Source organism: Peromyscus maniculatus, chromosome 1, assembly GCF_049852395.1.
Source record: "Peromyscus maniculatus bairdii isolate BWxNUB_F1_BW_parent chromosome 1, HU_Pman_BW_mat_3.1, whole genome shotgun sequence".
In the NCBI taxonomy this organism is placed as follows: domain Eukaryota; kingdom Metazoa; phylum Chordata; class Mammalia; order Rodentia; family Cricetidae; genus Peromyscus; species Peromyscus maniculatus.
This window is the reverse complement of record NC_134852.1, coordinates 209,558,811-209,573,967: the sequence shown is the minus strand read 5'-3', so window position 1 is coordinate 209,573,967 and position 15,157 is coordinate 209,558,811. Positions and strand designations below refer to the sequence as shown.

The 15,157-nt window shown below is 47.0% G+C and overlaps 1 protein-coding gene across 5 annotated transcripts in view; it reads left to right on the top strand.

Moving 5' to 3' along the window:
• Nrap (nebulin related anchoring protein) overlaps nucleotides 1–15,157 on the top strand; it is a 358,082-nt gene that overhangs the window by 313,481 nt on the left and 29,444 nt on the right. For all 5 annotated transcript variants that reach the window (XM_076563346.1, XM_006978431.4, XM_006978430.4 and 2 more), the window contains 10 exons: nucleotides 372–470; nucleotides 1,512–1,616; nucleotides 2,650–2,757; nucleotides 2,992–3,093; nucleotides 5,308–5,505; nucleotides 5,991–6,095; nucleotides 9,710–9,808; nucleotides 11,280–11,384; nucleotides 12,319–12,426; nucleotides 13,383–13,694. In XM_076563346.1, coding sequence (XP_076419461.1) covers nucleotides 372–470; nucleotides 1,512–1,616; nucleotides 2,650–2,757; nucleotides 2,992–3,093; nucleotides 5,308–5,505; nucleotides 5,991–6,095; nucleotides 9,710–9,808; nucleotides 11,280–11,384; nucleotides 12,319–12,426; nucleotides 13,383–13,694 — 1,341 coding nt within the window. The remainder of the gene's footprint in view (nucleotides 1–371; nucleotides 471–1,511; nucleotides 1,617–2,649; nucleotides 2,758–2,991; nucleotides 3,094–5,307; nucleotides 5,506–5,990; nucleotides 6,096–9,709; nucleotides 9,809–11,279; nucleotides 11,385–12,318; nucleotides 12,427–13,382; nucleotides 13,695–15,157) is intronic.

Below are 15,157 nucleotides of genomic sequence, written 5' to 3'. Positions count from 1 at the left end.
GTTGTTACCACAGTCTTGATAGCACTATGAGTTCCCATAGCTACCTTGTCTTTGCCAAACTCACTACTGCAGTAATTTTACTTCTCCCTCTGTGGGTGGGTATGAAGGGCGTTGTTCTGGTGGACAGTGTAAAGATGCATGTTTCCTGTGTTCAGTGCCGAGTTAACTGATCTCTGCTGTGCCGCTTCTTAGGTGACTCACCCTTCCATGCCCCACTTCAGTCTGTTGGCTCGGCATGCCCACTGGTATGCAGTTGGGCGTTTTCATCCTTTTTCTAATTCCCTGAGCGTCACTACAGGGCTGGGGAAGGGAGCAAAGCACAATCGTAGAGATAATGGCAAGTGACATTTCCTGTGCCTGTTCTTGCCTAGGTCAACTACAGGCAGAGCATCGACAAATTAAAGTACAGCTCAGTGACAAACACACCTCAGATTGTTCAAGCCAAAATCAATGCCCAGCAACTGAGTCACGTATGTAGCACATCCCTGCCCAGCTGGGAGTCTTGCAAGTGCCGTGAGGCCTCTGGATAGCTAACCCCAAGCATTTTACTCTTACTAATGCTGGAATATCTAATTACAGCCAGGAAATGGTGCCCCTCCTTCCAAACGTTTTCATAGGGAATGTCAGTATCGCAAAAGTAGAGGACACTGTATTGAAGTCCCAATACCAGCTTCCATAACTGTCAGCTCACAGCACATTCCGCTTCATCTCTGGGCTTCCCATTTCCTTCCTCTATTATTCTGAAGGAATTCCAAGATATTATCTAGCTTCATCTATAAATATTTTAGCATGAATCTCTAAAAAGTAATAAAATATGTTTTTATAATTTAATATAGCACATCAAAAAACTAATAATAATTCCAACTGTCACCAGTGTCCAAGGTCCAGGGTTAACTTTTGAGCAACACTCCTCACAGATGGTCTTGAAGTCTTCCATCAGAAATCATATTTGCTGGGTGGTGATAGCACACGCCTTTAATTCCAGCATTCAGGAGGCGGAGACAGGTAGATCTCTGTGAGTTCGAGGCTAGCCTGGTCTACAGAGCGAGTTCCAGGACAGCCAGAGCTACATAGAGAAATCTTGACTTGGAAAAAAAGAAGAAAGAAATCACCTGCTTGTGTAGCTCTTTTGTGCATACATGATTTAAGATGCATTTTTTGCAAATGTCCATTTGAAAACTACACATTATCAGTTATTACTAACTGTAATGCTGTCTTTTGATTACTGGTGAGTGTCTAGCCTGCATATCGCAAATGTTTAGCCCAGCAGCAAGTTAAAAACATCTTGCAAACTCACAAACTTGAATGTGCTGTGAGCTGTTTCATTTTTTATTTGACATCTTCAATCTGTTAAATAAACCATTCCCCCAAATTACAGGTTTTCATGTAGAGGGATGTTCTCAGACACTCCCTCTTGGCAATGGGAATCAGGGGAAGGTGGGAACAGAACATTCCCCAAGGCTTTCCTCCCACTGTACACAAACCTTGCAGACATATTTTAAATCCCACAGGTTAATTACCGAGCTGACTATGAGAGAAACAAGCTGAACTACACATTGCCCCAGGATGTTCCTCAGCTGGTGAAGGCCAAGACCAATGCCAATCTGTTCAGTGAGGTGAGAGCAAGGTGGAGGGAGCTCGTGAATGTGGAAATGGTCCAACGAGCAGGGCCTACTCTCCTCCCAAGGAAGGCTCTTTTCTAGGGTGCTCATCTCAGGACAATTTAGAATTTTGTCATTTTGACACTTGGTCAGTCCCTGGGGATGAATTTTTCACAGCAATGCAAGTCTTGTGTGAACACATGTGTGGTATGTGAACATGAATGCTCACCACCATTGCTGCCACCGTCCTGGTGACTAACTGGTGACTTTGTGTGGAGGGATTTCAAGTGTCAAGAGTCATCGTCATCTGATCAACAAAGACACAGGGAGTTATGGGGTGACTGTAACTAAGCCACTAGTCTAGACGGGATTTCTGGGGCAGACGAATTAAAAAGAGGGACTGATGCTTTTTGCAAGACTGTTCTATGTTGAGGCAGAGGATATGTCGATAAAAATGTGACATGTTCCCCGATACAGCGTAGCATTAGCATAGCCCCTGCTGTTTGGTAGCATGGGTTTTGAAATGAGACAGACCTGGATTCAGAAGTCACATTTTTTCTGTGTGACCCTAGCAAATACCTTCAACCTCCTGCACTTCCACTTGTGTGGAGATTTGTAGTTAGTGTCTGCAAAGCATTTAGGAAAGGACCTCACATAGTAGCTGCTACCAGGCAGCATCAATCCCTTGCATCTTGGCAGCACCTCACCAGTTCAGGAGTTTTCTTCATGCTCCACACCCCACTTCCTCTTCCAGCAGCCCAGAGAATGATAATATGCATTTTGCAACCGATTAGCCCCAGGTCAGAGAGGTAATTGCCCAAAGTCACAGGACCAGGCAAATGAGGGTTCTTTCTTTGTCCTGTCCCGTGTGATGGCACTAAGGATCGGTGAACTGTGTTAATGATTACTGTGACAGTCTTGACAATACCAGCCAGGCTCTCCAGCCCGCCAACAGCAGAGGAAAACAAGTTTGCTTTACAGAAAACTCCTGGACTTCTGGCAGACCAGTGGGCGGCAACTCGCACTCACCTGCGTTTTTATCCCTCAGGTGAAGTACAAAGAAGGCTGGCAGAAGACCAAGGGGAGAGGGTTTGAAATGAAGCTGGACGCCATGTCTCTGCTGGCCGCCAAAGCCTCGGGGGAGCTTGCCAGCAATGTAAGTTCTCGTTAACTCAGACATGTGGAAGGAATGATTCCAAGGCGATGCCAGCCGCCTGCTGGAAAAATAATGACTGTTAACATTGTAAACATCACAACACTTTAATCTTTTTCTTGAGAAAGATGGGGGGCTTATCCCCCCAGAATTGTTCTCTTCGAACTCGTTACAGTCAGAGTCCCTTCTATGGCAGCTACTCTCTTGTTCATACTAGACTTTCTTCTTCCTCTCAAGATTAAATACAAAGAAGAATATGAAAAAACAAAAGGCAGAGCCCTGGGAACCACCGACTCCAAGCTTCTGCATTCTCTGCAGGTGGCCAAGATGAGCAGCGAGGTAAACACCCCCTCCCCCACCCCCAGCTCCAAACTGATGCTTGTGCTCCTGGGCGACTCTTGTTGACTTGCACCTGCAATGCTTTTCTTTCTGGGCTTATATGAGGCTTGTTCACTTCCTTTATGTTGCCAAAGCATACTGTTCTTTAAAAGTGCGTGAGGTGTATGGCCCGAGGATGACAGCATTCACTGATCAAGGAATATGGGTGCTCAAACACATCTGTTTATGCCACAGATATTTGCCGAGCAGGTGCTGTGGGTAAAATACTGCACAGGACTCTGGAGCTATGAGAATGAACAGTTTGCAAGTTCTCCCCTCACAGAACGTAGCTCAGATGGGAGAGTGTCTTAGTCCATCGTTCTGCTGTTAAGGCAGAATGCTAAAGATGGCACTTTGTGAAGGAAGAGCTTTGTTTTCTCACATAATTCTGAAGTCTGGAAAGTACAAGGATGTGCAGCTGCATCTAGTATGGGTCTTGTTTTGCACAGGATGAAAAAATGTAAAGAGGAATGAATGCATGTATAAGAGAGAGCGAGCACAAGGTGGGCCTTGCTTTATAGTAATAACAGCTTGTTCTCATGATGAGGAATCCAGTCCCACAAGAGGCTGCAGTCGTGTGTTCATGAGGACTCTGCCCCAAGAAACAATCACTTCTGCCTGGCCCTACCCCCACCCCCACCCCCACTACCACCGCCTACTGCTGGGGAATTAAACCTCAGTACAACTCTCAGTGGGGGGGAGTCATATCTAGCACAGCAGGGGTTGGACAGCAAGCTTATAGTCCATTGTGACAATGCTCTCAGTGCTCTGGGTGAATCTTGCAGTCACAGCCTAGAGCGTTCAAAATATTTGCCAGGCGGATGGAGCATCCAAGGCTCCAACCAACTTGAATATTGTTGCATGTAAATAATTGGAGATTGATATTGGTGAGTGTCACCTACAAAAGACCATGGCAGGCTGGTCGCAGAGCCACTGGAAAAGAGAGTGCTACTGAAAGAAACACCCGTGGTTTTCAGTCACATCTTCTACCCAGTGCAAAGCATGCACAGTGGACACATGAGCCCTGTGTTCCTGTTTTATCCTTCCCAACCGGGACGAAGCCAAGTAGCTCTGCTCAACAGCTGAGCATAATTACCCGACAGGCCCTTAAGAGACCATGGATTGCCAGGAGGTGGTGGCACACGCTTTCAATCCCAGCACTCGGGAGGCAGAGGCCAGTTCCAGAGGTAGTTAGTTCTAGGACAGCTAGGGCTGTTACACAGAGAAACTCTGTCTCAACGAAAACAAAACCAAACAAACAAAAAAGGGAGACCATAGATTGAGTGAAGTGCGGGAGCTGGCATCCAAGTCACCCATTTAGACACGTTATGGGACAGGTTGTGGGAAGTTCACGGTCACAGGCACAAAGAGACAGTAAGAATTAGAATTGAGCTTTGACTTAAATGGAGAACAGGTTGTTATACTGGAGTAGTTGTAACCCCAAACCATATGGGAGTCAATGATAGTGGTAGAAGGGTAGAGAGTTAGACCCCAGAGCTCTGATTACCCTGCACTGTGCTCCTGCTGCTGCTTACACTGTCTCTCCTCACCATGGAACCAGCGTCACCACTATCACTGCCACCACTACCAGTCACCATCGTGGCTTCCATGGATACCGCTGTTGCCATCCATCATCCTTACCACCACCACCACCACCACCACCACCACCACCACCACCACCACCATTGTGTTCTCATCACGAATGTGTGTTCTTTACATTTGATGGTCCCTATTCTAAGCACATTTCTGCCTCTATATTAATATTCATCACAATGGTTTCCTCAAGGAAAATGAGCCCTAAGGGAGGTGATTTAACCTTCCAGAGGCTGCCTGGCTGGCAGAGGGCTGCTCAGGTTTGAGTTAGGCTTGTCTGGCTCTGTAGCCCATACTTTGTTGTTTTGCCTCTGATAGCCTCTGCAGAGAGCATAGACGGTGTCCTTTCCTGCAATAGTCATGCATGCGACAAAGTTCGGTAAAAGATAGTCCTAGAGACAAGAGAGTAAGAAACAGCACCAGGATGGTCTTGGTGACACTGACTTGGGGCCACCTTTCCAACAGACAGGTGGCCTCACCCAGAATGCCGAGTTTCTGAGAGCCGGAGGGGCTCTCCCACACTTTCATTTAACTCCTGCAAGAACAGCCTTTAAACTGTGAGCCTTGTTTGTTGCATTCAAGGTTGAATATAAGAAAGGGTTTGAAGAGAGTAAGACCCACTTTCACCTGCCCATGGACATGGTAAACCTCAGGCATGCTAAGAAGGCCCAAGCACTCGCCAGCGACCTTGACTACAGGAAGAAACTGCATGAATATACTGTGCTGCCCGAAGACATGAAGACTCAGTGGGCCAAGAAAGCCTACGGACTCCAGAGCGAGGTGAGCGCCGCCAGCCGCTGGTCCCTTGCACCCATGAAGATGCACTCTCAGAGTGATTTGACCTGTCCGTGAGTCCATTGTATAATGCAGAGAACTAGGAAGACCTAGAGCTGCCCCAGGTCCAGGGAAGACAGATGAGAGAAAAGCCGGTCAGGATAGTAGAGACTCAGGATGGGGTGGGACTCGGAGCCCGTGGGAAAGTCAAGACAACTGGAAATAACATGAGCCAAGGAGAAACATGTTGGAAATATTGGTCCAACAATATGAGACACTGCTTTCGGTCAGTCCAGAGTGTTTCAACACTAGGGTAGAATCTGCCCAGCTCAATCACAACCAGTGATTTTACCTCCCAAAGAAAGACCTGCTGAGGATAAATGGGCACGCAGTTTTCTGGGAAGACAAATTTGGGTTTCCCTGACTTTTCCATCAACGTGGCCATGTCCCTATGTGTGTCACATGAGAGCTTGGTGACATTTCTCTTGCAGCTGAAGTACAAAGCTGACCTGGCATGGATGAAAGGGGTCGGGTGGCTGACTGAGGGGAGTCTCAACCTAGAACAGGCCAAGAAGGCTGGACAGCTCGTCAGTGAGGTAACTTGAGTGTCTGTCCCTGGGCTCCAAATGATCCTCAATCCCTGAGTCACAGAGTGCTGCTTCCCTCCAGTGCCCCTTGAACCTCCAGGGCTTTATTCCGAATGTGAACGAGAGGGAAGACACGTCTTCATGTCTGTACCTGAGATGTCCCCTGAACCAACTTCCCACCCCCTTAAACTTCCTGTAGGAAGCTTTTTGTTTTGTTTTGATTTTGATTTTTGTTTTCTTGACACAAGATCTTCCTATACAGCCCAAGCAGGCCCTGAACTCCAAATCCTCCTGTTTCTGCTTTCTGGGTGCCAGGATTACAGAATTGTGTCACCATGCCCACATTTTTAAGAAGCTTATCAATTTATCTTAAGAAGCAGTCTTTTTAAAATGGTTTTTAGAGACAAGGTTTCTCTGTGTAGCCCTGGCTGTCCTGGAACTAACTCTGTAGATCAGGCTGGCATCCAACTCAGAGCTCTGCCTGCCTCTGCTCTGCCTTCTCAGTGCTGGGATTAAAGGTGTGCACTACCAGCACCCTACAAGTAGTCTTATCCAGAGAATTTAGTGTAGAAAGTGTGGCATAGTATACAGATAGAGCAATCAAAAACCTGAAAAACTCAAAATGCTCCAAAATTCCCAACAATTTGAACAGGAAATCACAAAGTCACATCATGACATTTTGTATCAGACATTATTGAAAATATTGCATGAAGTTGCCTTGAGGTTATAGCTATAATAAGGTATATATGCAACATAAATGAGTCTAAATTGGGAGTCTTATCCCCAAAATATCTCATTATATACAAATATCCCCCACAAACCAACCAATGGGGAGAAAAGTCCCCTGAAATCTGAAAAAACAAAACAAAACCCTTCTCATCCCAAGAAATCAACCTTCCTGACAGAAATAACATGGGACTCAGAGCCTGGAATTTGTAGTAGATGTCTGGCACACTCTCTGGAGACTTGGACGGAGTCACTACACCTGTGGACCCTCTTCTCATGTGAAAGTGAGAAGGCTGAGTAGAGATACGTCCAGGCACATGGTCTAAGTCTGTGCATTTGTTTTGACTTGGGGAGCTGTGTTGGCAGTAAGCAGAGAGGGACTTTGGAAGGACGTTTCACGTGGAAGTGTGACTATGTCAGGAACTTTGTTTGGGATCTTCAAGGGGATTCTTGCTTCTGGGCCAGGAGGGCTGAGTCGGCACAGTGCAAAGAGATTAAAAAGCCACCGTTTATAGACGTAATAATTCAGTCACTGGTGAGGTTGATTGATCACTTTTAGTGTGTTGGTTCACAGTGCAATGTATTGGTCACTACTGTCCTCTATGATGCTGCGGTGACCCTGTTATCTTTCCTATCATCCCATCTTATACAAGGGAAATAAACTTACGTCACTTTTTCCACTCACAAGCAGAGCTACTTAAACCTCAGTACTCAGTACTTTTCATGTGACTCAGTGACTCCTTGGTAATATCTCATCCCCAAACACATGCTTTGTTATTTATTCTCATTTTTCTACCTTACTTACTCTCAAAGATGATATTTGATCTTAAAATATGTAGATAGGAAAATAGCAGGAAAAGAACAGAATATCACCTGAGGCTCTCATACCTCCCTCCTTGGAGACCTACTGAGATCTAGATAAAACAAGAAGGACACCATCTTGAATCAGGGTGCAGTGTGAGGAGGGTCCAGGAAGTTATCCTTGCAGCCTCAGATATATGGGTGATTACCTCACTTCCTGTGTTGGCTACTGCATTTTAAACTTTTTAAGGCAGTTGGGTTTTTTTTAAAATCTCTTTTACTGATTTTTGGTGTGCTGGAATAGTAGAATGAACTCTTAGCTCCAAAGTAAGTACTTAGGATTTGCCTAGGGCCTGCGCTATAGTGACTGGGAATTTCCAGAGACAAAAGAGTCATGTGACTTCCCTCAATGACCTGACAAGTGAGCTTTCCCATCCAACACAGGAACTAGGGAGGAGAGTCAACAGTCTCTTGGAATATTGTCTCCAGAGTTTGTTTTTTAAGACAAGAAGGGTTTATTTTAGCTTAGGGTTTGATGGTCCAGTCTGTCATGGTGGGGAAGGCATGGTGGCTGGGGCAGGTGGCAGCTGGTCACATGACACCCACAGTCAGGAAGCACAGAGATGGATGCTGATACTCAGTTGTTTTATTATTCTGATGGTGATGATGGTGATGACGATGATGATGACAATGACGTCGATGATGTCTGGATCCTTAGTTCCTGGGATGATGCCATCTATATTCAGGGTGTACCTTCCCACTCTAGTTGGACCCATCTAGAAATACCCTTAATAGCACACCCAGAGGCTATCTATGGTACATTCGATTCTACATCCCAGCAGGTTGAAATGAAGATTAAGCATCTTGCCTGAGTTGTGTGTGGGGGGTGGTATATGATTTCTTCTGACCTAGAGTCTAATGCATGTAGTAAGCCTTCTCTTACACCTGTGTTTTCTTCTTAAAAGAAGGGAATTTGAGGTGTCACTGTTTGGTCCTCAAAATGCTGCTTCTGCTAATGGCGCTAGAAGCTCTGGGGCACCCGCTCGTGAGCTCCCTACACTATTCTGCAACAAGCCTTCCACAGAGGCTGCCTTTCTCATCCAGTTTGGCAACTGCAGTGGAAAAGGCAGAGGAAACAATCCTCGGGAAAGACAAGAAGTCCCTGTGGGGAGACAGAATTAGCACATTTGAAAGTTTGCCAATTAGTTACTGGCTGTGGAACAAAGACAGACCTCAGAGAGACAGAATGACATATGACCTCTGACCTTCCACATGTGGCTTTGGTGCTCCTCGTTCATTAGATCCTTGGATAGTCATGGGGACACCAAGGGCAGTTGTCCTGGAGAGGCCCTGCCTTGTGTGCCACGCGCTTGGGTCCCATGGAAAGGATGGCGTTGAAGCATCTGCTCCACCTCAGGGTGACAGAGCTTCCTCCCCTGTTATCACTGCTGAAGGAAGAGGGTCTTGGGTCTGATAAGTGGTATGCCAAGTGAGGGAACTGGAGAAGGGTGGAGGGAGATTTGAACCTGCCGGTATAGTTTTAGCCACGGTTGCTCCGCTTCCCCCTCTAGTGACAGACCTTGATTTGGGAGATGGAAACACCCCACTGTACACAGCGCAATGCAGGGTTTGCTGAGATGCACCTAAGTTCTCATCCGTCACCACAACAAAAACAGACTCACGTGAAGCAGAGGCAGGAGGAGTCTCGAGGCTTCCTGGCCTGCCAGTGTAGTGTGGGAAACTGCCAGTTCAGTGAGAGACCCTGCTTCAAAGAGTAAGGTGGAGAGAGATGGAGGAAGACACCCAGGATTGACCTCTGACCTCTGCATGCATATACACTCACACACGTATGTACACTCTTGTATAGACACACACACACACACACACACACACACACACACACACACACACACACACGAGAAAAGACAACCTCACCACAATAGGCTGTAAGGCTCTGATTTAGGACCTGCAAGAACGCCCCTCCCTGCAAGGAAATGCTCAAGCCATAAAAAGTACAAAAGTGTGTGTGCATGTGTCTATCATGGAAGGGGGCAACCCTGTCCTAACGCTATGGGGTACCTTTTCTTTGGAACTAGAAAAACTACCGGCAGAGGGTTGATGAGCTGAAGTTCACCAGTGTGACTGACAGTTCCCAGATGGAGCATGCTAAGAAGAGCCAGGAGCTGCAGAGTGGGGTGAGTCCCGGGTTGCCCTCTGGATGCCACCAGTTTGCTGTGTCATGGGCCTGGGATCTCTGGCGACAACAGCAGGTGCAGCCTGGCGTACCTCAGGCCTGCCTCTGCAGATTAGTCACCAGCCTCCCTGTTACGCACACCCTGCTTCTCCGACAGTCACCAAGATAGACTGATACGCGACCTCTTTTGCTGCCTGTATTTCTTAATACCCCCTTTCTTGTTTCTCTTTATTCTGTCCTTTATCCAAGACTATAATTCTGGATTGGCAGAGAATCATGTTGGGGGAGGATTTGCTTTTGGCCGTGTGTCAGTTGAGTTCAAATGAGGGAGTCACAGCTCGAGGTGGCATTTGTATGGTGTGCAGACTGCTGTCCAATCCAGAGCCACCCCACTGATAGCCACGGTCTGGTCTTCCTAGCCTTCCTTCCCACGGGCCCAGCAGATGCTACACCCCTCAACCCCACCCCCACCAGAAGGGCTGTCAGAGGCAGGGAACGCCATTGCTTACAAACACAACTTAGGGGAGGGGAAAGGAGGAGGGAAATTGAGGTCTGTTTCCACGGAGAAGCTGGCCTGTCACTGCCCACTTCCTGGGTCAGTTCCTCCCAGCACAGGAAGGTTGGTCATGGAGAGGGAGTGTGCTTCCTGCTCAGCCTACTTTGGAGTCCTCTGGGTAGGGGAGTAATCTTTGATGTTCACAGGGGAAGGTAGACGGTAATAGATTTGGGAGGCCAATGGCGATTCTAGGATAAGATGTGGAAACAGAAAGCCTGGAGGATGTTTGCGTTGGTCTCTGCCCTGTGTTTTCCCTGTGTTGTCTCTTAATGTCTGTCCTGGTTTTATGTATTTGGTTTTCTCTGTGTTTTTGTTTTTTGAGATGGGGATCTGACTCTACAGCCCAGGCTGGCCTTGAACCCTCAGCAATCCCCTGTTTCAGCTTTCCTAGTGCTAGAATTAAGGTATAAGCAAGCATTTCCTTTAACTGACTTACGCTAGTTCTACTTAGTTATGAGGTACAATATTATAATCTGATACACAAATGCAATGTACAGTGATCAAATCAGGATAATTAGCATTTCTGTGTGATTTCTATGGGCTAGGAACCTTTCGTGTTCTTGGTATTTCTCTTAAGAGTTTAAATTAATTGCTGTGGACCATGGGTGGTCTACATATGTGTGTATACAAATATATGTGTACATATATGTGCTGTATAACAGAACTACCTCCCAACAGTTGCATTTTTGTACCCATCATGCACCCCTCTCTATTCTTCCTAACCCCTGTCCCCCTTCTTGCCTTTATTTGCTACTTTTGTGAGGTCAACTTTTCAGTCTCCACAGATGAGCGACATCATGTGGTCTCTGTGCCTGACTTACTGTCTTGACCTCAGTGTCCTTGATTCCATCTCTGTGGCTCCAGTTGTGGTGGGTGGCCCACGTTTATCCTCCCCAACCCTGCTCTCTATCATCAGGTGGCTTACAAAGCCGGCAATGAGCAGTCTGTCCATCAGTACACCATCAGCAAAGATGAACCTTTCTTCTTGCAAGCCCGGGCCAACGCTGCTCAGCTCAGTGAGGTACCACAGGAGGAGTGGGCAGACGTGGGCTGTTCTCCCCTGCGTTTCTAGAGTCACCTGGTCATCAACTACCAGCCACATTGGTAGCGTCCTCTGGCTCCTGACCAGTGCTTTGGGGAAGAGGAAAATGACCGACCTAGCAATGGCTGGCAGGGGTCTTAAGTTACTGAATAGGTCCTGGTGGGTGGGAGAGTGGTGGCAGAGGGACACCCAGCTGTTGACTGCAAACCTTGGTCCTTAGTGTCACCACTTACCGCGTGTGTAACCGTAGACCAAACCTTACTCTTGGATGTCCGTTAGTGAGGGGGGGCGAATCCCAGCCTTTGCTTGCAGGGCGGTCACGAGACTTCAGCAAGTGTATATGCATGATGTTCTTCAGAAGTGTGCATGACCATGGCTCCCTGATGTGACAGTGTCCGTGGTTGATCCTCCTGTCCCTCTGTGCCTATTCTTGGCTCTCTATGCACAATGTTCCAAAGTCCCTGTAGTCCTGACCTGGGACTAGGCAGGAAGGAGAAACAGAAGGAGGGTCAGAGGTTGAACTGATTCCCGTCCTGAAAGGAAGACAGGCCTTCCAGAAGAAAGATCTTAAAGTCTGGAGGCAGGGGTTCTGGATGGGAGGGGCAGAGAAAGGCCCAGGGGCCGGAGGCTGGAGGTGGGGGTGGTGCAGGAGAGAGTCCTGCTGAGCCTGTGGCTGAGTCCTGGACCCAGACAACAGACCTTCCAATGAACTTCCGTTTGTGAAGCTTTCTGAGGTTGAATCCTTACTTCTTCCGATGGAAGTGCTATCTGCTAAAGGTCTGCAAACAGGACAAAGGCCAGCCGGGTTCTCAGGCTAGGGCAGGATGCCATTACTGTTGCTTTTTAGAAAGCTTTTCACAGAGTCTGGAGGAACCGTCTCTAGGATAACCGCTGCTTTCCTGCATCTCCCCAGACACTGTACAAGAGCAGCTGGGAAAGGCAGAAGGCAAAAGGGTTTGAGCTGAGACTCGACTCCTTGACATTCCTGATGGCCAAAGCTAGGAGAGACCTGGCCAGTGAGGTGAGTCCCTCAGTCACACACATACACACGGGCATATACACACTCACACTAAACCTTAAAAAAGAATATAAAAATGGACTGAGTGAAGGTAATAGACAAGAATTATGAAATAAGATACAAAGCTAATTGTTTTTCTAGTTTTAATTCTGCTATGGATTTGTTTGTTTGTTTCAGCAATGGATATATGAATAAAATATATTTGGTACTTAAAGTGTAAAGTTGAATACAAATCTCCACAGCTTCTATTCCAAATGCCTGTTTTAACTGTATAGGAGTACATTGAGCTGTATAAGCTTTGGATCTGGATGTTTTGGTGTGTGATATTTTTACTTAATTGCAAGTTATTTTTATAATAAAGTTTAGAAAAATAAAAAATAAACCAAAGCATCATCATCATCGTCATCACACACACACACACACACACACACACACACACACACACACACACACACACACACGATTTTAAAACAGGGCTGGGGACATGGCTTTGCAGTTAAGAGCACTTGCTGCTCTTCCAGAGGACCTGGATTCAATTCCTATATCCATATGGCTGCTCACAACTATCTGTAATTCTAGTTTCTGAGGACCAGATGCCTTCTTCTGGCCTCTGGGAGCTCTGCATGCCTGTGATGCATAAATGTCTATGTAGGCAAAACACCCATAAACATAAAATAAAAATAAATAAGTCTTAAAAAGTACAAAAAATTAAGAAGAAATCAAGAGCATGTAGCCTCAAGCGGAGAGAGAAGAGAGGATTTCTTGCAGACGTGGGTCGGCCTGTTGTGGCATTTAGTATCAGTGTGATGTTTCATTTACCGGTTTGATTAGAGGAAGTGCATCAGTTGTCTAACAGGACTCTATCAGATAGCTTTGTGTTAACCTCATGCCCGCGGTTAGAGGCCTCCCATCATCTGGAGGAGACTGACCCATGTTCCTGCTGTGCGGTTTACATTTAGGTGAAGTACAAGGAGGATTACGAAAGGTCCAGAGGGAAACTCATCGGAGCACAGAGTGCACAGGGAGACTCACGGATGAGCCACTCTCTGCAGATGTCTAAGCTACAGAGTGAGCTGGAGTACAAGAAGGGCTTTGAGGATGCCAAGTCTCAGTATCATGCCTCCCTCGACATGCTCCACCTTGCCCATGCCCGCCAGGCACAGCACTTAGCCACAGACATAGGCTACAGGACAGCGTCACACCACTTCACAGCTCTGCCCACAGACATGAAGGTGGAGTGGGCCAGGAAGGCCTATGGCCTGCAGAGTGATGTAAGTTCTGAGTCTGCGTATACATGAACTCACGTGCGTGCGTGCGTGCATGCATGTGTGTGTGTGTATACTGTGTGTGTTTACAGTGTGTGCCTGCAGTGTGTGTGTGTACGCTACAGTGTGTGTGCGTGTGTGTGTGTGTGTGTATACTGTGTGTGTTTACAGTGTGTGCCTGCAGTGTGTGTGTGTGTGTGTGTATGCTACAGTGTGTGTGTGTGTGTGTGTGTATACTGTGTGTGTTTACAGTGTGTGCCTGCAGTGTGTGTGTGTGTGTATGCTACAGTGTGTGCGTGTGTGTGTGTGTGTGTGTGTGTGTGTATGTACACTGTGTGTGTTTATAGTGTGTGCCTACAGTGTGTGTGTGTGTATGTACACTGTGTGTGTTTACAGTGTGTGCCTGCAGAGTGTGTGTGTGTGTGTGTGTGTGTGTGTGTGTGTGCACGCACATGTCTATGCTGGGTTTTGTTGTTGTTGCTTTTGAAATCTTTGTTTCACCAGATCCTTTGGGGTAACAATTCATGCTTCTGGGGTAAATATTTATGGCTCCCTCAGGGGAAGTGCTCTTCCTTCCTTCTGGTTAACTGCTCAGCCTATGCTGACTTAAAGTTGTGTACCAACAGTCAGAGAGACAGAGCTACTTTTTTTGGAATTCTGATTGACATATGTTTTAGGTTTCTCTCTGATGCTGGAGTTGAATACATTGGTGTCATCCCCACATATGGTCAACTATGAGAGTGTCACTGACCTCTCATCCTAGTTCTAATGGTTCCCATTCTTTGAATGACCAGCTTGTGGATCTTCAACAGCCCCTCTCCTTCCTCCTGTACCCCTTGCCTGGTTCTGCTTTCTCTCTGGATTTGGGTGATTCTTGAAAAAAAAAATGTGTGAGGGGGTCAGCTATAGCCAGGCTGTTACACACAGCTCTCTCTCTCTCTCTCTCTCTCTCTCTCTCTCTCTCTCTCTCTCTCTCTCTCTCTCTCTCTCTCTCTGAGAGAGAGAGGGACAGAGACAGAGACAGATGATAGGATGGTTTTAGAGAAAAGTTCCCATTTAAATAATTTCATTAAAACTACTCATTCATAGCTAGTGAAGAGATGAGACCTCTCCTCCATGCCCCATGGGGGCGGGAGGAGGGAGTTGGCACCGTGGGAAGACCCGGGTTTTATGAGAGTCTCTCTCCTACTTGGGTTCTGTTGTGGGCAGCCACTGTCTTCCTCCGTGTGTGCCATTCTAAACAGGAAAACTGGTGCGGCAGACGGGAGGATGCTTTTGTCTGGAGGGGAGACATGCGTCCCTAATGAGGGCCCGGGTTGACTAAGCACCTTCCGTGTGCCCCAAGTAGTGCTGGGTAGGGCCCAAAGCCACCGTCTACAGGGAGACCTCTGACTAAAGGGGGGCTGCTTTGTAGATTTGGGGGCCTCACCCACGGCTCTTCAGAAACAGGTAAGACAAAGTGACATTTA